This window comes from Heliconius melpomene, chromosome 15, assembly GCF_056956725.1.
Source record: "Heliconius melpomene rosina isolate 202511_hmr_F chromosome 15, ASM5695672v1, whole genome shotgun sequence".
In the NCBI taxonomy this organism is placed as follows: Eukaryota; Metazoa; Arthropoda; class Insecta; order Lepidoptera; family Nymphalidae; genus Heliconius; species Heliconius melpomene.
In genome coordinates this window covers 11936790-11959677 of record NC_140403.1, presented here as the reverse complement: position 1 = coordinate 11959677, position 22888 = coordinate 11936790, and the positions used below count along the sequence as shown (strand labels likewise).

Sequence of the window (22888 nt, the reverse complement as noted above, 5' to 3'; positions counted from 1 at the left end):
ACTCGGACTGACAATCGACGACAAGCTCACCTTCAACTCACATGTCAACAAATTAAATCTAAAGGTGACAAACATTTATAAACAACTGTCCAGAGCGGCGAAAGCCAGTTGGGGTCTTCAGCCCGAAGTCGTTAAACTAATATACACGGCAGTTGTCGAACCGGTGGTATTGTATGCGGCGAGCGCATGGGCAAAAGAGGCACAAAAGTTGGGAGTCCGGAAGCGTTTGGACGCATTGCAAAGGGGTTTTGCCCAGAAAATCGTCAGGGCCCACCGAACCGTCTCCCTGAATGCCTCCCTGGTGCTTGCTGGATTGCTGCCACTTGATCTCAGGGTGCAGGAGGCGGCGGCCCTCTATGAGATCAAGAGGGGGAAATCCGAAGCCGTCCTTGGGGACAGGCAGATCGAGCGGAGAGTTGGGCCCTTCGGATTGCAGCACCCGGCAGAGGGAACAGCCCTCAAATTCTCCAGCCTGGAGGACCGAGAGCAGGTTGATAGGCACAACTGCCAAGCAGTGCGAATGTTTACAGATGGGAGTAAGTTTGAAGAGCGAGTTGGGGCGGCCATATCCGTGTGGAATGGCGACGCGGAAACCAGGGCCTTCAAACTGAAACTTGCTTCGCACTGCTCGGTCTACCAGGCTGAGCTACTGGCGCTGTGCAGGGCCACAGCCCTAATGCTGGAAAATCCGGCCAGCTCCTTTGGTCTATACACCGACTCGAGATCGTCACTCGAGTCGGTGATAGGCCAAAAGTCCCTCCACCCACTGGTAGTGCAAATCAGGGACAACCTGAGGCGTTGTCGCACCCAAAATAAGAACGTATGCTTGTTTTGGGTGAAGGCACACGCAGGGCTGGAGGGGAACGAGCGCGCAGACGAGCTGGCCAAGCTAGCGACCAAATTGAAAAAAAGGCCAGACTACGACGCGTGTCCGATCTCATTCGCCAAACGACTTCTTCGTCAGAAGTCGATTGGCGAATGGAATCGGAGATACCAGTCTGGCCAAACGGCGTCCGGAACAAAACTGTTCTTCGCGGATGTAGCAAGCGCTTACAAGACCACCAGGAGGCTTAATATGGACACGGTGTTGACTCAAATATTGACCGGCCACGGTGGGTTCTCCCAGTACTTACATAGGTTTAAGTGCAGGGAGAGCCCATCGTGCATCTGTGAGCCGGGCACCGCAGAGAGCGTGACTCACATTCTGTGCGAGTGTCCGGTCCACAGTAGTGAGAGGGCCCAACTGGAGATCCAAACCGGTAAAAGGATAGCAGCCGACAACCTAAAAACATTGTTAAGGGACAGGGAGAGCCACGAAGCATTTGTAAATTTCTGTAAAGACATAGGCAACAAAGTTATTAGTAGAAATAAATAAAATAAAAGTACTTCCAGCGTCAGCGGTAAATCTTATTCTAAAGCACATTCCAGCAGTTTCATCCAAGATATTATTTTAAAGTGAAATTCATCATTGGCCTAGAGCCACTTCTTCAAAATTAAAATCAGTTGAATAAAATAAAACAAAATTAATAAAGTCTCTGATTACGTCAGAGGGACGAAAAAAAAAAAAAAAAAAAAAAAAAAAAAAAAAAAAAAAAAAAACCTAACCTAACCTAACCTAACCTAACCTAACCTAACCTAACCTAACCTAACCTAACCTAACCTAACCTAACCTAACCTAACCTAACCTAACCTAACCTAACCTAACCTAACCTAACCTAACCTAACCTTTTTTTTTTTTTTTTTTTTTTTTTTTTTTTTTTTTTTTTTTTTTTTATCGTGAGGAAATCCTTTTACGGATACCGGCCCGAGTGGGGACTCGAGCGGGTTATGTGGGACTCGTGGACCGGCTGAAGGCCGATCCCAATACCCACTAAAACCTCACGGTGCTCCTCCTCGACCGCCACTGACCGCGAGACACGGGGACGTGAGTCTTCCGCGAAACGCGGCGGCGGGAGCCTGCAAGGCACGTCGCGGAGTCAAGGGTGTGTGGGCACCCTCGACGGCCTGCTCGGAGTAGCGCGCGGGAGCAACCTGCGCGCGCCTACTCGGGCCAGGTTGGTAGGCGGTCAGCTTCCCCAAGCTGACCGCCCTCTGGCACATTAGGGCGGAAGGCGGCGATCGTGTGCCGCCCTCCGGCGACCCGGTCTCTTACGGCGGATGGCGACTTCGGCAAAAGCCTCCCTCGCCCGTTCCGCCGACTCCTTCTCGAGCACCACTGCCTCGCAGAAGGATGAGACCGCATCCCACGACGTCTCGCTGCCGGCCATAGCTTTGACCACGGCCGGCAGGGAAAGGTCGTCCCCTATGACGTCGCGCAAAGCGCGACGTTGAGACGCCCAGGCTGAGCACACCTCCAATGTGTGCTGGGCCGTCTCATCGAGGCAGTCGTCGCAGTGGTGGCAGCGAGCGTCGGGCTCCCTCCCGGCGATCCGACACAGATAACCCCCGAAACAGCCATGCCCCGTGAGCACCTGTGTCGTGCGGAAGGTTAGGACGCCGTGACGCCGCGCTAACCACTGGCGGAACACTGGACGAACAGCCTCGATCGTCCTCAGGCCGGCAGATGGTGTTGCCAGCCGAGATTCCCACAACTCCATTGCGGCTACCCGCACCTCCTCAGTGCGTGCCTGGCTTGCCGGTTCCCCGGACACTAGGCCTCGACGCCGGCAATAGACCGACGCCAGAGACCGAGCATCCAGATCCCACGGCATGACTCCAGCCAGCACGCACGCCACCTCACCGGAGATGGTCCGGTACCCCCGTATCGCCCGGATGGCCATCACCCTCTGCGCCCGTCGTAGCAGGGTGATGTTTTGCCGATCCAGGGCGTCCGCCCAGACGGGAGCACCGTAGAGGGCCATCGACCTGACCACTCCGGTGTACAGCCGACGGCTAGAGGCGCTCGGCCCATCGACATTGGGCAAAAGGCGCGCCAGTGCCGCCGCTGTCTTCATCAGTTTCGGGGCCAAGGATGTAAAGTGGCCCCGGAAACTCCACCGACCGTCCAGAACAAGTCCGAGGTACTTCATGCTCCTCTTGACGTCTATGTTGACGCCACCGACGACGATGTGGGCATCAGGTGGTGGGCCCTTTCGAGGAGCATGGAAGTATAACGCCTCGGACTTGTTCAAGGCGACCTCCAGACCAAGCCGCCTTATGCGGCCGACAATCTCCGCTACTCCAGCGGTCGCGAGTACCGCCGCCTCCCGATAGGTCCTCTGCTGTGCCAAGACCAGCGTGTCATCGGCGTAGCAGAGGACCTTTATCCCCCTCAGGGTACCGCCTCGCAGCACCCAGTCGTATCCGATGTTCCAGAGGATCGGACCCAGCACCGATCCTTGTGGAACACCGGCCGACACCTCATACTCCTCCCAACCTCCTCCAGGAGCCGGAAAGATCACAGACCTCCCGGACAGGTAAGCCCCGATGACGCAGCGCAGGTATGGAGGCACACGGTGGTATAAAAGTGCCTCCTTAATGCAGGGCCAGGGCAGGGAGTTGAAGGCGTTGGCGATGTCTAAAGACACCGCCAAAACTCCATCGCCCTTGGCCACCGCATCCTGCGCATGGGACTTCACCTCCAGTATGGCATCCACCGTCGATCGCCCCCTGCGGAAGCCATACTGCTGGTCCGAGAGGTCCGGACCTGTCTCCTCCAAGTGGTGTTGCAGCCTCCTGGCTACAACACGCTCGAAGAGCTTGGCGATCTCGCTCAAGAGCACGATGGGCCTATAGGCGGAGGCTGAATCCGCCGGGCGACCCTCCTTCTTGATGAGGACTAGCCTGCCTGTCTTCCACCGCTGTGGAATTATGGCTTGAGCCAGACAGGCAGAGAATAGCCCTCGCACTCTGGGCCCAAGGATGTTAAGGGCCAGAGTTAGCGCCCGGCCGGGAACGCCATCCAAGCCCGGGGCGGTGCTCTTGAGCCGAGATCGGCATATAGCTTCTTCGAGCTCCTTCTCATCCACCAGTGGTGCGACACTATCGACTTCCTCCTCCTGCACTACAGGGCGGGCCATGGTTGGTGGTGTAAAACTGGCCCGCTGCGGGAACAATGACGTCAGCACTCCTCGGAGGACGTCCGGTTGGAGCGACTGCGTCAAGGGCGGAGCCCACGTCCGGAGTTTACCGCACACCATGCGATACGGCGTTCCGAACGGATCCCCGTCTATCCCCGCGATCAATCGGTCGTTAGATTCTGCCTTCGAACGACCGATTGCTTCCTGTAGCGCCTTCCTCGCCTCAACATACGTGCGGTACCGCCGTTCCTCCTCCTCTTCCTCTCGGCGTACCCGCCTGCGATAGTGCGTGTACTGGCGTCTCGCCTCAATGCAGGTGACGCGCAATTGAGCGATCTCTCCCGACCACCAGTACACTTGTCGCCGCTGAGGGCGGTGCCTAGAACGGGGCATAGACGCGTCGCAGATACGCGTCATAGCCCTCTGCGCCCAGGTGGCAGCGTCTTCCACAGACGCCAAGCTCTGGGGCAGCCAGGCCTGCACTATCGCAGCCTCCTCCAGGAGTTCTCTGTCGAGACACCCAAGTCGCCACCGCGGTCCGAACTCTCCCGAAGTTGGACTGGGGGCTGACTGCGCCGCTGAATGTGTGGAGATCTCATATTGGATGTAGAGATGGTCCGAGAGAGTCTCCACATCATTCAGCACTCGCCAGCCCTGAACACGGCACGCTAGGACAGGACTCGCAAACGTAATGTCTACGACGGACCCGCCCTGCCTTCGCACACACGTGTTTGTAGTCCCTCGGTTGAGAACTGACAAACCGGTGGCGACAATCCACTCCTCCAATGTCGCACCACGTACGTCCGTCTTTGCGGAGCCCCACACGCTGGATTTAGCATTCAGGTCTCCTGCGACCAAGACCTCCGGCGTACGGTGTCTTTCCACCATTTCCCCCAAGCGGATTAGGAATTCCTCGAACTCTGCAAGAGTTCGATTGGGAGAAAAGTAGACGCCTATTACAACTAGATCGCCGACATGTGCCGCGACGCATCCCGCACCCTTCTCTACTCGTGAAAAGGGCGGAGAGCCCGCAGCGATCTGGGTGACCAGAGCTACCACTCCGGTGTTGTCTGCGACCCAGTTGTCACGCGCAGGAATGCTATAAGGCTCCGCAACGACCGCCACCTGAATCGACCACTGCACCAGGCTTTGGACCAATAAGTCTTGGGCTCTGGCACAGTGGTTGATGTTCGCCTGGAGCACGTGGAGCGCCATTATTGATGCTCCATGTGCTGCAGCTCCTCGCCCTGCGTCGGGGCTTCAGGTCGGCTTCGGCTTGTTCGCCTCGCCGCACCTCTCCGCTTCTTCGATTGAGCGCACATCTTGGCGCACGCTGCTCCACCTGCCAGATGATCCGCGGGCCTTTTTGCGTCCTCACAAATAGGACAATGCGCCGAAGCGGAGCAGCTACTTTGTTTGTGCCCTGGCTTCCCGCACCTGTAACAGTGTGCACTCCGGTCTTTGTCACTCGTGCAATTAGCCGCGACATGCCCTACTTCGTGGCAGCGGAAGCAGCGCAGCACGCGAGGCTTCAGTAACTGCACGCGTGCCGACACAAAGCCGACCAACAGCCTTCCGCCGCTGACCTTCTTCGCCGCTGCCACTGGACAGCGGAGCCAGGCAGTACCGAGCCCATTTCGATCTTGGCGGATCTCCCCCACTTTAACGGCGCTAGCGTCGCAGCCACCTGCTCGACTCACAGCCGCCGCCACCTCCTCCGATGTCACAGAGTCATCGAGCCCACAAACTCTCAGCTCCGCACACCTGGTGGGCCTCGAGACCTGCACATCGCCAGCGTTAAGGACGCTCCGCAGATGTTGCGCGAGAACGTCCGCCTTCTCCCCGGTATTCAAACCCGGCAGTTCGAGTAGCCTCGCTCCCGTTGAGGCAACTCTGAACCTGACGTCCGTGATGCCCAGATCTTCCAGTACCACCTTCTCCTTGATCTGGGTCAGGACGTCCTTGTAAGTCACCTCCTTAGCACCCGGCTGCAGCTTCAGCGCAACCACAGACGACCTAGGAGGTCGCAGTCTGGGAGCTTTCGGCGCAGACTTTTGTCGCGTCTTCCCGCCCTTCGGCTGCTGCTGGACAGCCTTCTCCTTCTTCTTCTTGCCCTTCCTGGCGACGACGTTCCACCCCTCATTTAGGTCTGCCAGAGCAGGTGGTAGAGGCCGCGGCTCTGGAGCTTTCGCCACAGTGCTCTTCCCCTTACCCTTGCCTTTGCCCTTGCCCTTACCCTTGCCACTCTCCGGCATTGGGCCTCTTTTGGGAGCAGGGTTCGCAGGAGCCATGAGCGTGGTTGTCGTCTCTGCCCTCGCCGATGTTGTGGCAGTCGCTTTATTGGCACCCTTTGACGCCGCCAGCGGAGGGCGCATGCTCTTCTCCGGAAGAAGTCGGCTCTCAAGTCCCTCAATCCTTGCACTGACCATGGTTCCGACCTCCATCATAATGGAGCGCATCAGCTCGTCGGAACGCCCAGGCATAACCTTCTCAGGTGCCACTCCTTGGCCCTTTTGCTTTTGGAGGTCAGCCCGTAAAAGACTGACCTCGTTTCTCAACTCCGACATTTCGTAGCGCAGCTTGTTATTATGAACGCGCAGCTGCGCCACCTCCTCTGTCGCCGTCCGCTGTGCCAACTCGTCTACGGCCATGCCTATGGCTTTGGCAGCCTCCTTTAGGGCCCTGGTAAAGGTGCCCTTCAGGTTACCAGACTTGGTGGCAACCTTCCTTATAATTTCTAGGCTCCCAGCCACCTGATGCTGTAGGTCAGATGCGAGTCTGGCTTCGTCCTGCTCCCCATCGGACCGCCGAGACATGTCTGAAAGTCTAGAACTGACTCTAGACCGCACGACTGAGACACTTTCCAGTACCTCTTTCTCATTTCTGAGTTGTAACTCCTCTTTATTGGCCTCCCTAATCTTCTCAGCTTCTATAGTAGGCCGACCTCTTTCTCTTTTCTTGGCCACAACTTTTGACGCCGGTCGGTCGGACTCTCCATCGCCGGAGGACCCTGATTGGTCACTCGGCTTCCGTGGTCTTTTCCTCCTATCTTTCATGAACTGTGACCGCGTCTTAGTTCGTTGCGACTCCACCGACATTACGCTTTCGGAATCAGAAGCTCTCGACTCCAATGCTGCCCATAGCCGCCCAAACGACGAACCAGATCCTCTCCTCGATCTACCACCAGTGATAGACGCTACATCGTCGAGATCCACCCTGGTCAAAACCACTCGCGGCTCCCCCTCTGCGAATTGGCCAACATAATCTGACCCAAACGCCACACTACTCGACACGGACTGCCTCCGCTGTTCACATTCACGTGTCTCCACAACCACTGCCGTTGCACTTCCAACACCTTCGCCCTTCCCGGACCCAACTTCTCCTTCTCCTTCTCCTTCTCCGCCCTTCACAGGCACTCCCTCCACTCCGCCCATCTCGGGCCCCTCCCCAGCAACACATCGGAAAGACTGGCCCCCCCCAGATTCGCGGGGCTTGCGTGCCGTAGCACGGAGGGATTCCCCGGCCTCGTAGAGACCGGAACCCTCCTGGGGTAGTGAATTGTAATTCTGCTTGTCCGACATGTTTGTTACTGTTCCACAGTGGGGCTTTTCTGTCGGGGTGTGCTCCCCTAGGCCGTGTCCATAACAATGGACTAAAGACACGCCCATGCCTAGCTGGTTTTGGTCCGCGCCGGGAACAAATTCCCGGTCCACTCGCCCGCAAGTGCGAGTGGTTTCCCCTATCCGCCACCGGGGGACGCGCCCAGTAGGAGACCAGCAACTCCCTTGGGAACCTAACCTAACCTAACCTAACCTAACCTAACCTAACCTAACCTAACCGAGTCTGGGTCGAGCCGGCGTCGCGTACGCACGCGTCCGCAGCTCCCGAGGCCAAAAAACCGCTAAGTTATGACCAAAAAATCATAAGTTACTCAAAAGTTATCGTAGAAAGTTGTGAAACATATCAAAAGAAGCGCGCTGAACTCACCTAAGTGCCTGTGTAAAAATTGTGAAAATCGGATAATTGAAAGTGCCAAAAAATTGTGAAAAACTGTATTTTTAGTGGAGAAATTGACTCAAATAGTGAAATAAGTGTTTTAAAAATAGTAAATCTTTGTGTATCGAGCTGAAATATCACACAGTAATAGCCAGTAAGTTTATGAACATTTACATATATAAATCTTGAAAATCGGATAATTATTTACCGAGTTATTAGACATTAACTTTCAAAACAGTGAAAAAGTGCAACATTTAGACTAGTTTTTCGCGTGCGGCGTGAAAATAAGATCAGTAACCCCCCTTTTTTATTTTACTACCCAGTGTATATAGTGGCCCCGCACGTTTTTGCAAAATCTCAGAATTTTTGGACTCTCCGTTTTTAAGTTATTAGCATTTTTAGAGTAGTTTGACCTTGAATGACCTTTGGGTCATTTTCCAAACGGAGATAAGTAGAGTCAAGTGATATACATAGTTCGATGCGCCTGGACGAGACCATCAAGAATCTAGTTTTTATTTGAAAATCCAGTCGGAAAATCGCGAGATATTCGGGAAAAACTCGAAAATTGTCACAGTGCATCAAAAACTTTAACTTCAAAGGTCAGTTGCATAAAAGTTAAATCGGTAACCCCATATTTTTATATTTTTAACTTACAGACAATATTATCAAGAACATTTGTGCAAAGTTTTAGAATTTTCGGTCAATAAATGTAATAGATATTAAGAAAATACCAACGGACTGCATAGTGAAACTTTGTTAAATTTAATTAGTGAACCTAAAAAACTCTAAAATACATACTTATACAGCAGTGACAATTTTGAAACTTTCCTTATATCATTTTTTCGGCCTACCTAATCATTTAGAAAAATCAGTGTTAAAATGAGACTTAAAATAAAAAAGTGAATTTTCGAATTATATTACGTCAACCAATTTTCATACAAAAGTCGATGTAATCCTATTTTATAGTAAACATAGCATGTTATAGTTCATAAGAAGCGCCTTGTCGAGAGGAATAACTTAGAGACTATATTATTTAGAATATTTGTGTTAATTTTAGTTTTATTATTATTTAATATTTTGATTTCTAACTTTAATTTTAAATTTTAAATATTTTCTTAGGCAAAATCTTTACAAAACAGTGTTATAAACTTTAATTGCCCTTGAGTTGCCCAGTCGCCCAGCTGTCCAGTCCAAATTTGAACTTAGTTAAGAGTAGTTATAAAGGTCAGTTTCGCGTGTGCAGGTAGAATCTGTGCCGTGTGAACTATTGTGAGAAAGTCGGCAGCTGTTAACTTCGAACATTGAAATAAACAAAGCATTAACGATCGTCCATTATCATAAATATTTAAAATTTAAAACTAAATTATTTTCTTTTATTCTATTTCTTTTGTTGGAATCCTTTTAAGCGCAATTATATCTGTTAAATATTATCTAAATTTTTACTTTAAATTTTTAATTGTTATTGCTCTTATATTTGTTTTTAAAAATGGATTACAAGCGTATGTTCTCAACGCCGCCTTGTAAAAATAATAAGACGACTCAGCCTACCTCGGAGGCTGGGACGAGTAGCCAGAGGGAAAATAAAATTCAAAACCCTGGCTCTGGAGATGCTGTGGCCACAGAGAGCAGGTGCAGCACTCCAGATTCAGTCGCTCAATTATTAGAGATGTCTCTCGACGGGGAACTCGGCCTAGATCTTGATCTAGATCGCCCCAAAACTCCACCTAAAACCAAAAATAAGCCTAGGTCGAAGGCTTCGAAAGTCGCGAGGCCCCTCCCTGCTGTTGCTGTGGAAGCGAAGGATATCCACAAGATGTATGCCGTCGTCCATAAACTGACTCAGGCCATAGTTTTTGCAATAGAGGAACACAAAAGTGTTACCTCTGAAAATAAAAAAATCATAGTACAAGCCGCTCAGGAGATAAGACTCGCCACAGACATTTATATGGAGGCTGTGATGGAACCAGGGGATTCGAACCCGACACCTGTGGTCACAGCTCCGACAGCAACACCCCCCACACCCCCAATAGCACCCCCAGTGGTCGATAGCACACTGAGAGAGGATATCGTGGCAGCAGTTAGGGAGGAGATATCGAAATTTAAATTAGAGCTGCAACCGTTAAGTACACTTCACACATCCCCCACCCGTTCCGAAATAGACTCAGAAAAATCCCAGCCACCCTTAGTAAAGCCCCCAAAACCTAGCTACAAGCCTGCACTAGTTATTACACCCATAGAAAACACTAACAATAAACAAGACACAATCAAACAATTCAAAAATAGCATTTCATTCCGAAACAAGTCATATGCACCCACTAGAGTTCAAACTATTAAAAATAATAAATTAAGGGTGGAATTCTTAAACGAAACACATCGTAATGAAACACTTGAACTCCTTAAGGAGTCTGCAATAGTAACCGCGGAACCCGCCAAGAAACTTCGACCTATGCTTATTCTAAAGGGAATATCTACTGATATTTCCCTCGACGATTTAGTTACAATAGTAATACAGCAAAATCCAACTATTAAAACACTTGTAAATAATGAAAATGATTTTAAACTCCGTTTTAGACGTAATAATAATCGTAATTCTAATTTATATAATGCAGTTGTTATCGTTAGTCCAGTCGTGTGGCGGGAAGCAATCCGACTGGGCCGACTAAATATAGATCACCAGCAGGTCTATGTTGGTGACTTCTCTCCTTTCATGCAGTGTTACAGGTGCCTGCAGTTCGGACATATCAGCAAAAACTGTGTGTCCGACTGCAGGCCCTGTTCACACTGCGCTGATGTGAATCACCAACACTCTGCATGTCCCAATATACCCAATAAAACAACTCCTAAATGTTATAATTGTGAAAAATTCAACAGTAAAACCAACAGTAATTTAAATTCCGAACACTCCGCTATGTCTTATTCTTGCCCAACCGTTATCTATATGCAAAATCAGGTTAAAAACAAAATAGATTACGGCACCTACTAAACTCCAAACGCGCCTTCTTTTGATTTATATTTTCGCATAAATAAATGCAATAAGTTATAATCTTAGTTAAAAATTTACATATAATTGTTATTTAAAACTAGTTGAAACTGTGTCTCAAAATATAACGTTATTAAAAATGTTTATAAATATGTATAGTATTAAATTTATTGTTTATTAATATGTTTTGGTTTTAAAATTTATGTTTATACAAATATGTTTAGTTTTAAATTTATGTCTTTATTAATAAGTATAGTCTTAAGGTCATAATTCATAGTTCTACATATCATTGTACAGTTTTGATTAAAAAGTCAGTGTATCAAAAGAAATGTAAATTTAAAAAATATATATAAAAAAGAATATATAAAAAAAAAGAATATAAAAAATATATAAAAATATATAAAAAATATATAAAAAAATATAATAAAAAAAAAAAATATATAAAAAATATATAAAAATATAATACAAAAATATACATTAACAAAAAGAAAAAAAAAGAAGTAAAAAAGAAAAATATATATATATACTACTAGTAATATCTAAATAAGTTTAAGTTAGAAAATAGTTATGTGTAATAAGATATATAAAAAGATATGTGTTTATTGAATATTGTTTATTAAAAAAGCGTCTTAATTTTATATGTAATATTAAAGTGATTTTTATTCCTGTTAAACAAAAATATGTGAACAACAAAATTTACTTTGTAAAAAAGTGTCTAAATCTTTAAAAGTTATATTAAAGAATTGTGTCTAATATCATTTTGAAGTCCTAAGATAAAGTTATATACAAATTACTAAATGTTATTAAAAATTTTCTTAAGTCCATCAGGTATACTCGATCGACCCCGGCCGCCCGTATCCATTAGCGAGGACTGCGGTCGTGAGAGTAGACTGGATATCAGTAAAATAAATTAAAGTCTAGGGCTTCAACACCCAAAAAAAAAAAAAAAAAAAACCTAACCTAACCTAACCTTTTTTTTTTTTTTTTTTTTTTTTTTTTTTTTTTTTTTTTTTTATCGTGAGGAAATCCTTTTACGGATACCGGCCCGAGTGGGGACTCGAGCGGGTTATGTGGGACTCGTAGACCGGCTGAAGGCCGATCCCAATACCCACTAAAACCTCACGGTGCTCCTCCTCGACCGCCACTGGCCGCGAGACGCGGGGACTATAATCGTCCACGAAACGCGGCGGCGGGAGCCTGCTAGGCACGTCGCGGAGTCAAGGGTGTGTGGGCACCCTCGACGGCCTGCTCTGAGTGGCGCGCGGGAGCAACCTGCGCGCGCCTACTCGGGCCAGGTTGGTAGGCGGCCAGCTTCCCCAAGCTGACCGCCCTCTGGCACATTAGGGCGGAAGGCGGCGGTCGTGTGCCGCCCTCCGGCGACCCGGTCTCCTACGGCGGATGGCGACTTCGGCAAAAGCCTCCCTCGCCCGTTCCGCCGACTCCTTCTCGAGCACCACTGCCTCGCAGAAGGATGAGACCGCGTCCCACGACGTCTCGCTGCCGGCCATGGCCTTGACCACGGCCGGCAGGGAAAGGTCGTCCCCTATGACGTCGCGCAAAACGCGACGTTGAGACGCCCAGGCTGAGCACACCTCCAACGTGTGCTGGGCCGTCTCATCGAGGCAGTCGCCGCAGTGGTGGCAGCGAGCGTCGGGCTCCCTTCCGGCGATCCGACACAGGTAACCCCCGAAGCAGCCATGCCCCGTGAGCACCTGTGTCATGCGGAAGGTTAGGACGCCGTGACGCCGCGCTAACCACTGGCGGAACACTGGACGAACAGCCTCGATCGTCCTCAGGCCGGCAGATGGTGTTGCCAGCCGAGTTTCCCACATTTCAACCGCGGCTTCCCGCGCCTCCTCAGTGCGTGCTTGGCTTGCCGGTTCCCCGGACACTAGGCCTCGACGCCGGCAATAGACCGACGCCAGAGAACGAGCATCCAGATCCCACGGCATGACTCCAGCCAGCACGCACGCCACTTCACCGGAGATGGTCCGGTACCCCCGTATCGCCCGGATGGCCATCACCCTCTGCGCACGTCGCAGCAGGGTGATGTTGTGCCGATCCAGAGCGTCCGCCCATACGGGAGCACCGTAGAGCGCCATCGATCTGACCACTCCGGTGTACAGCCGACGGCTAGAGGCGCTCGGCCCATCCACATTGGGCAAAAGGCGCGCCAGTGCCGCCGCTGTCTTCAACAGTTTCGGGGCCAAAGATGTAAAGTGGCCCCGAAAACTCCACCGACCATCCAGAACAAGTCCGAGGTACTTCATGCTCCGGGCAACGTCAATCTTGACGCCACCGACGATGATGTGGGCATCTGCCGGTGGGCCCTTTCGAGGAGCATGGAAGTAGATTGCCTCGGACTTGTTGAGGGAGACTTCCAAGCCCAGCCGCTTTATGCGGCCGACTACCTCCGCAACTCCAGCAGTCGCGAGGACCGCCGCCTCTCGATAGGTCCTCTGCTGCGCCAAGACCAGCGTGTCATCGGCGTAACAGAGGACCTTTATCCCCCTCAGGGTGCCGCCCCGCAGCACCCAGTCGTACCCGATGTTCCAGAGGATCGGACCCAGCACCGATCCTTGTGGAACACCGGCCGACACCACAAACTCCTCCCAACCTCCTCCAGGAGCCGGAAAGGTCACAGACCTCCCGGACAGGTAAGCCCCGATGACGCGGCGCAGGTATGGAGGCACACGATGGTATAACAGTGCCTCCTTTATGCAGGGCCATGGCAGGGAGTTGAAAGCGTTGGCGATGTCTAAAGACACCGCCAAGACTCCATCGCCTCGGGCCACCGCGTCCTGCGCATAGGACTTAACCTCTAGTATGGCATCCACCGTCGAGCGCCCCCTGCGGAAGCCATACTGGTGGTCCGAGAGGTCCGGACCTGTCCCCTCCAAATGGTGTTGTAGCCTCCTGGCTACAACACGCTCGAAGAGCTTGGCGATCTCGCTCAAGAGCACGATGGGCCTGTAGGCGGAGGATGAATCCGCCGGGCGACCCTCCTTCTTGATGAGGACTAACCTGCCTGTCTTCCACCGCTGTGGAATTATGGCTTGAGCCAGACAGGCAGTGAATAGTCCTCGCACTCTGGGCCCTAAGGTGTTCAGGGCCAGAGTTAGCGCCCGGCCGGGAATGCCATCCAAGCCCGGGGCGGTGCTCCTGAGCCGAGATCGGCGTACAGCTTCTTCGAGCTCCTCCTCCTCCACCGGTGGTGTGACGCTGTCCTCGTCGTCCTCCTCTACCTCCTCACGCGCTGCAGGGCGGGCCATACTGGGTGGTGCAAAACTGGCCCGCTGCGGGAATAGCGACGACAGAACCCCTCGGAGAATGTCCGGTCGGAGTGTCTGCGTCAGTGGTGGTGCCCAAGCCCGTAACCTACCGAGCACCATTCGGTAAGGTGTGCCGTACGGGTCTTGGTCTATCCCCGCGATCAACCGGTCGTGCGACTCGCCTTTCACACGACCGATCTCCTCTTGCAGCTGCGTTCTCGCCTCGACATAGACGCGGTACAGTCGGTCTTCCTCCTCCTGCACCTTCTGTACCCGTCTGCGATAGTGGCTGTACTGGCGTCTCGCCGCAACGCAGGTGTTACGCAGTTGCGCGATCTCCCACGACCACCAGTACACTTGCCGCCGTTGAGGGCGGCGCCCGGAACGGGGCATTGACGCGTCACAGATACGCGTCAGCGCCCCCTGCGCCCAGGATGCGGCGTCTTCTGCAGACGCCAAGCTCTGGGGCAGCCAGGACTCCACTATCGCGGCCTCCTCCAACAACTGCCTGTCGAGACGACCCAGTTGCCACCGCGGTCCGTACTCTCGCGAGTTTGGACAGGGGGCTGGTTGCACCGCTGAATGTGTGGAGATCTCGTATAAGATGTATAGGTGATCCGAGAGAGTCTCCACATCATCCAGCACTCGCCAGCCCCGAACACGACGCGCTAGGGCCGGGCTCGCGAACGAAACGTCCACGACGGATCCGCCCAGCCTTCGCACACACGTGTTCTTGGTCCCTCGGTTGAGCACAGACAAACCGGTGGCAACAACCCACTCCGACAGCGTCACACCACGCACATCCGTCGTTGCGGAGCCCCACACGCTGGACTTCGCGTTGAGATCGCCGGCCACTAACACCTCCGCCGGACGAAATCGTTCTACCATTTCCCCCAATCGTATAAGGAACTCTTCAAACTCCGCAAGAGTTCGATTGGGGGAAAAGTAGACCCCAACGACAACTAGGTCGCCGACAAGTGCAGCAACGCATCCCGCACCCCTCTCTACTCGTGAGAAGGGCGGAGAGCCCGCCGCGACCTGGGTGATAATAGTCACCACCCCGGTGTTGTCGGCTACCCAGTTATCTCTGTCGGGAACGCTGTAGGGCTCCGAAACAACCGCCACCTGGAAACCTAACCTAACCTAACCTAACCTAACCTAACCTAACCTAACCAGTCTGGGTCGAGCCGGCGTCGCGTACGCACGCGTCCGCAGCTCCCGAGGCCAAAAAAACCGCTAAGTTATGACCAAAAAATCATAAGTTCTGAAATAATTATCGTAAAAATATGTGAAATGTGTCAAAAGTTGCGCGCTTAATTACCCTACAAGTTAGTGAAAAAATTGTGAAAATCGGATAAGTGGAAATGTGAAAAAACTTGGAAAAACTGTGCATTTATTAGCGAAATACGCTTAAAATTAGTTTAAATAGTGATTAAAAATAGTAAACTAATTTTTATCTAGATAAACTTTTGCATAGTGCTAGCAGGGACTCTAATGTACATATATTTACAAAAATAATTCAAATCGGACAAGTAGTTTCAGAATAACCGGAGTTTTTAGTGTAAAACAGTGAAAAAGTGTACCAAAAATCTCTGTTTTTCGCGTGCGACGGAGAAACAAGATCGGTAACCCCACTTTTTTATTTTATAATACAGTGCACATAGTTCTTCCACACGTCCCTGCAAAATTTTAGAATTTTCCTATTTTCCGTTTTAAAGATATAAGAGTATTTATTGAAGTTTGACCTTGAATGACCTTTGAGCTAACTTCGCGACGGAGAGAAGTGGAGATATGTACTATATGTTGTTCGATGTGCCTGGTTGTGACTATTCAGAATGTGTTTTTAGAATTAAAATCTAGTGTAAAAATTCGAAGTTATTTGAGAAAAACCTTAAGAACGGACACACCTCGGGAAAATATCAAGTTTCAAGGTCGGTAAAATTAATTCAAAATCGACAACCCCACTTTTTTATTTTTTTAACGTAAGGACAATTTAATAAAGAACATTTGTGGAAATTTTCAAATTTTTTGGATAATAATTAAAATAGTTATTAACAATAACATTGAGTGAGGGCACAGTGTAATTCTTCAAAAATTTTCAAATGTATATTTAACACCTAAAACAATTACCTAGAATATTGATATTTTGTAAAGATCATTTTTTATACCTATCCAACAAAATAGAAAAAATAGAATTAAAATCCGACTGTAAATAAAAAAGTGATTTTTCAAATCTAATTACGTAACACCGATCTCCATACTAAATAGTTAAGTTTAATTGTATATAAATTAGTTTTGTAAAAATAAATTAGAATTAGTAAATTATATTGATATACTGACTGATAGGTGTTTGTTTTAGGTTTAATAATATAGTAAATAGTAATATAACTCTTAATTTGAATAATTTTCGGTAACTTTGATTTTAAATTTTAAATATTTTCTTAAGAAAAAATCTATACAAAATATCTCTATACAAAATAGCGTCATAAACCCCTGTTGTCCTTGAGTTGTCCAGTTGTCCAGTCCAAATTTGAACTTCGTACGTGAGATATAAGGGTCAGTTTCGCGTGCGCAGTGTTCGAACTATTGCTTAGAGAAAGTCGGCAGCTGTCGGCTTTGAACATTGAGCTAAACAAAGCATGAACGTTCGTGCATTATCATAAATGTTTAAAATTTAGAACTTAATTATTTTCTTTGTATTATATTTCTTTTGTCGGAAAATACATAATGGTGGGAATATAATTTGTGAATGGTTTATGTAAGCAGCTGTAACATAATTTTAATAATTTTGTTAACTTTAATTTTGAATTTCAAATATTTTCTTAGAAAGATTAAAAAAATATATATATATATTTTGTCGTTCTGTTTAGTATTTAATGTTAGGCTTTAATGTTACACTCTAATTTTAGTATTTTACTTAATTATTTAATATTTAATCTTGTAATTCCTGCGTTATCTCGTTGCATTGTTGACGTTTTTAGAGTTTTTCGAGTATAGCTCTCAAAACCACCCACTTACCTGTACTTACCTGCCTCTGTTCTCTTTCTAGACTGCGCTAACTTTTTGTAGAATCATTATTTGTTGTTTTAATTATAAAAATGGACTATAAAAGAATGTTTCAAACGCCTACAAGTACAAAGAAAAAGACTTTGTCTCAGGCTGTTCAAGACCAAAATAATAGTTTTATTTTTCTTAATTTAAATAATTAACTTTATTATACATTATAATTAACATATTTTAAGTAGCAACATTTTATTTGTAAGTTGTTAATAATCTGTCACTATTGACGTTTATGTTTGTCATTCTCTTGTGAATCTGTTATTAAAAGGCTGCGCAGCCCTTTGATCACCCTTGCGAGTGAATTATTTTCCATCCTTCTGAATCCTATTTATCCATGGTCCATGTCGAGCTGGATGTTGAGGACACCGTCTGGGATTAACGAAAATCAATTAAATCAAAGGATTTCAAGAATTTAAGGAAATATTTTTCAACGTGTGCAGAGGTTAAGTAAGCACACGAGATATCATATCACGATTTGAAGTATTCATGATTCAAATCGATCTGGATGTTGAGAACACCATCTGAAATAGAAGAAATAAGGAAAATCTATTAAATTAAAGGATTTCAAGAATATTTAAGGAAATATTTGTCAACGTGTGCAGAGGTCAAGTAAGGTCACGGGGAATCATATCACATTTTGAAGAAGTATTCTTTAGATATTTATTATTAAGTGTTTCTCTTAATACAACCCACCACTCGCAAGGTATTTAATTCAATTAAATGCTGTATCAGGTTAGTAAAATTAAATAGTTAATTTTACACGTGTCATAGACACGAATTTGTTCATGTAACTAGGTAATTGGTGAAGTTTAGTCATTTTTGAGTAAGATTTGAGAAATATATTATAAATACTGTAATTTTTATAAATTTAATATACTCAAATCTATTAATATTCACTCAAGTAAGACATTAATTTATTAATACAGTTTACTGGTCACATTAGTTCATTGAACTTTCATTCTTTGGTTTAACAGCATTCATTAACAAACATTGTTACTTTTAATTTAATTAACAAAGTCAGATCATTAAAACACTAGTCAAAGGTTTATAATTTGTACTCACATGTTTCTCTATGTCCTTTTTCTATTTGTTCAGGTAGGAATTGTATTAATTTAAGGTTTACTGTAAACAATTCCAGGTGATAACGCTTATCTCCCATAATGCCTGAAGAGAAGGAATTCATTAAGAGACGCGGAAGCTATAAGGGTCGACTGACACTGTTTGTCAGTTATATTAATTCATTGGATCCTGCTTCGTTGACGGCTTCCGATATCAGTGAGTTACAATTAAGACTAGGTAAGATCGAAACTGTTTATAATCAGTTTGATGAGGTTCAAACGAACTTAGAATGTTTAGATGTGCTAGATATACAGTTGCAAGAACGCATGTCATTTGAATCTCAATATTTCACCTGCGTTGTTAAAGCACAACAATTAATAGAAAATTTTCAACGAGATGATGTTAGGTGTAAATTAATCAATGAAGCGTCTCATATAAATAATCATAAGCTGGTCAAGTTACCTACTATTCAATTGCCAAAATTTAGTGGTTCCTATAGCAATTGGCTCGAGTTTCGAGATACATTTACCAGTCTCATTCATTTAAATAGCGAAATTGATGATATAAACAAGTTTCATTACTTGCGTGCTTCGTTAGAAGGGACTGCTGCAGTTTTCATCCAGTCAATTGAATTTTCAGCGAAGAATTACATTACTGCATGGACTCTTTTGTGTGAGCGGTTTGATAATAAGCGATTATTAGTTCAGCACCACATCTCAGCTTTATTTCATATTGAGGTAATAAATAAACAGTCCTCCTTTATTTTTAAAAGTGTAATTGATCAGATAAATAAAAATATTCGTGCGTTAAGCTCCCTTGGGGAGCCCACGGAACACTGGGATACACTGTTGATTTATATTATTACTCAAAAATTAGATGCGAAAGCATTCCGTGACTGGGAGGAGTTCAAAGGTCGATTAGATAACGATCAACCAATTAAATTAAAATCACTTCTTGATTTCATTCGTAATCGCGCTGACTTATTAGAGACACTTGAATCTCACCATATTAAATCGTCAGTTAATAATAATAATGATAACAGTAACTTATTGAAACCTTCAAGGTATAAAGCTATGATTTCATACCACAAGAGTGAGCCTATACCTTCTCCATCTTCTTTATCTTCTCCATCTAAAACACTGTGCCCTAAGTGTAACGGTGAACATAACTTGTCTACTTGTTCTGATTTTCTTTCATTGAGCATTGACGCGAGATTACAAATTTTATCTACTTTTAAAATATGTTATAATTGTTTTAAAAAAGGACATTACGCAAATCAATGTAAAAAGTCAGGGTGTAAATTCTGTAAACGTAAACACCACACTCTTATTCATTTGTCTGGTTATAAACCTAAACAGAAAGGTAACCGACAGGTTAGCGTCGATGGCGCACGCACATCTAACGAACCTTCTAGGTCAGGCTCCGAAAACGGTATTGTTTTATCAACGAGCGTTACGTCACCGCTCCCGTGCGCTCAGCATGAAGTATTGCTGTCTACTGCACTTATTAAAATATGTGATAAGAATGATCGTGAAATTATTGCTCGCGTTATTCTCGACAGTGGTAGCACTTCATGTATTATGACGGAACGTTTATATAGTAAGTTGAATACACATATAACTGAAATTGATAAATCCTTAATGGGCGTTAACAGCGTACTGTCACAGGTAAATAAAATGTGTACAGTTTCAATAAAATCATTGAATAATAAATATACTACAAGCTTGCAATGTTTTATTTTACCATCTATTACAAGTAACGTGCCATCTCAGCAATTAGATTTATCGCAGTTTAAATTCCCATCCAATATTTGCTTAGCGGACCCGAACTTTCATTCACCTGCCGGGATTGATATGATATTAGGTGCTGATGTATTCTGGGACCTATTAGGATCTCAGCGCATAAGATTAGGTCAAGGTCAATGTACCCTTACGTTGTGTGAAACTAAGCTTGGATGGTTAGTATGTGGTTCAGTCTCATCTAATCAGTTGTCAAATGTAAAATGCAATTTAATTAACATTGATGAGTCACTTCAACTGAACACATTAAATAATAATGTAAAAGATTTTTACAGGAGGATCAATTATGTTGGCCAGTCACGGTGAACTCTGATAAAATTCTACCTGAATTACGACCAGAAATTTCATTATTCACTACTTCCACGAGTGAAATGTCTTCCAATAATAATCAATTCATAGATTTTAATCGTTTTTCGAATATGTCTAGATTAATACGTGCTACTGCGTACGCCTTGAGATTTATTAAATTATGTAAAAAGAATAAAATTACTCATAATTATTTAAGTAAAACGGATTTGCAAGACGCTTTAAATTTACTATTAAGAGTCTCACAACAGGAATCATTTCCAGAGTATTCGTTGTTATTGAACCACCAGCCTTTGTTAAAAAAGAGCCCATTACTCAAATTTAATATTTTTCTCGATAAAAATAACATTATGCGTGTTGGTGGTCGCTTGGGTAACTCAGAGTACCCATATGATAAAAAGTTTCCTATATTAATACAGTCCACACATCAATTCACTAAGTTACTTGTCAATCACGAACATCAGCGACTTAAACACGCAGGGCCTCAGCTGTTACTTGCCTCGATTAGAGAACAATATTGGCCAATCGGTGGCCGTAATCTCGTCAAAGCTTGCTATCGGAAATGCGTAAGGTGCAGTCGTATGAAGGGTCAAGTTATTTCACCTATCATGGGTAATTTACCCAAAAATCGCGTATTATCCAATAGTTTTCCTTTTCAATCTGTAGGCGTTGATTATGCCGGTCCAATTTATGCTGCTAGCCGTCAAGGTCGTGGATGCAGATTGGTAAAAGTATACATTGTACTTTTTGTTTGTTTTTCAACTAAAGCCGTTCATATTGAGCTAGTAGGCGATTTGACCAGCAATAATTATTTGTTAGCGTTAAGGAGGTTCATTGCACGAAGGGGAAAACCCTTAAATATTTACTCGGATAATGGGACTTCATTTGTTGGTGCTTACAACGAATTATCAAAATTTTTAAAGCATAATTGTAATTCGCTGTCATCGGCTGCCGCCAATGACCAAATTGAATTTCATTTTATACCGGCTTATTCGCCGCATTTCGGAGGCTTATGGGAGGCAGGTGTAAAATCAACCAAATTTCATCTTCAGCAAGTGTTGGGAAATTTAATTTGACATTTGAGGAACTTTACACAGTTTTAGTTCAAATTGAGGCGATCCTCAACTCCCGACCGCTTACACCTCTATCGCCAGAACCCGAAGACTTCATGCCTCTTACTCCAGGACATTTTATCATCGGACGACCACTGATGTCTTTACCGACTCCTCATGGCGACTCTCCTTACAATCACTTAACTCGATTCCAGCGGATCGAACAGTTACGACGGCATTTCTGGTCCAGGTGGAGCAAGGAATATATCTCGGAGCTCCAACAAAGAATAAAATGGCGTACCTGTAAAGATGGCTTGCTTATGAATTCCCTTGTTCTTCTCAAAGAGGACAATCTACCACCATTAAAGTGGAGACTGGGTCGAGTGGTTGCTGTATTCCCTGGTAGTGATGGAGTTAACAGAGTGGCCGATATTAAAACTTCAACAGGAGTGGTCCGAAGGTCTTTCAGTAAAATATGTCCACTTCCAGTAGCCAACGAGTCGTGTTGAAAGGCCAGCTTTCAACGGCCGGGGGCATGTTCAAGACCAAAATAATAGTTTTATTTTTCTTAATTTAAATAATTAACTTTATTATACATTATAATTAACATATTTTAAGTAGCAACATTTTATTTGTAAGTTGTTAATAATCTGTCACTATTGACGTTTATGTTTGTCATTCTCTTGTGAATCTGTTATTAAAAGGCTGCGCAGCCCTTTGATCACCCTTGCGAGTGAATTATTTTCCATCCTTCTGAATCCTATTTATCCACAGGCTTCCTCGGAAGCCGGGACAAGTCGTCAGAATCCTATCCCCCCTGTGTCTGGAGCTGCTCAATCACCTGGCAGCAGATGCAGCTCCCCTGATATTGAATCCATTATGTTGGCAATGTCCTCTGACGGAGAAACAGATGACGCGGTGCCCGTAACACTCCCTAAACCCAAACCTAAACCTAAAACTAAAAAGGCCGATAAATTGCAGCGTAGGGACCTTCCAGTAAAGGCTGCGGCAGTAAAAGACGTTCGGTCTATGAGCAGTGTTATTAACACTTTAGCCAGACAAATCATCCAGGCGGTAAATGAAAATAAAAGCGTAACCTCTATCAATAAACGGTTTATTATCGAAGCCGCTGAGGAAATTGGAATAGCTGCAGATATTTTCTTAGAGTCACAACTGGAGCCCAAAAATTTAAATTCACCCCCCGATCCTCCGGCTTCTGCTCCCACACCCGCTCCTGTGGTTGATAACACTGCTCTCAGAGATGAGATCGTCTCTGCTATGAAGGAAGAGATGGCCAAGTTTAAGGTAGAAATAAAGGAGGAACTTTCAGCTGGTTCAGGTTCTT

General features: G+C 46.1%; 2 protein-coding genes across 2 annotated transcripts; one reads left to right on the top strand and one right to left on the bottom strand.

The window, feature by feature from the left end:
- Positions 1-1473: 1473 nt before the first annotated feature.
- LOC146531727 (uncharacterized) lies at positions 1474-4907 on the bottom strand. Its single transcript, XM_085198593.1, has 2 exons — positions 3969-4907; positions 1474-1485 (listed from the first exon to the last, which is right to left on the bottom strand). Exons 1-2 carry the CDS (start codon positions 4905-4907, stop codon positions 1474-1476), a joined length of 951 nt encoding a protein of 316 aa, XP_085054719.1.
- Positions 4908-20791: 15884 nt separating this feature from the next.
- Positions 20792-22269, top strand: LOC146531726 (uncharacterized). The gene has a single exon (XM_085198407.1). It carries the CDS (start codon positions 21504-21506, stop codon positions 22050-22052), a length of 549 nt encoding a protein of 182 aa, XP_085054533.1. The 5' UTR covers positions 20792-21503; the 3' UTR covers positions 22053-22269.
- Positions 22270-22888: the final 619 nt, after the last annotated feature.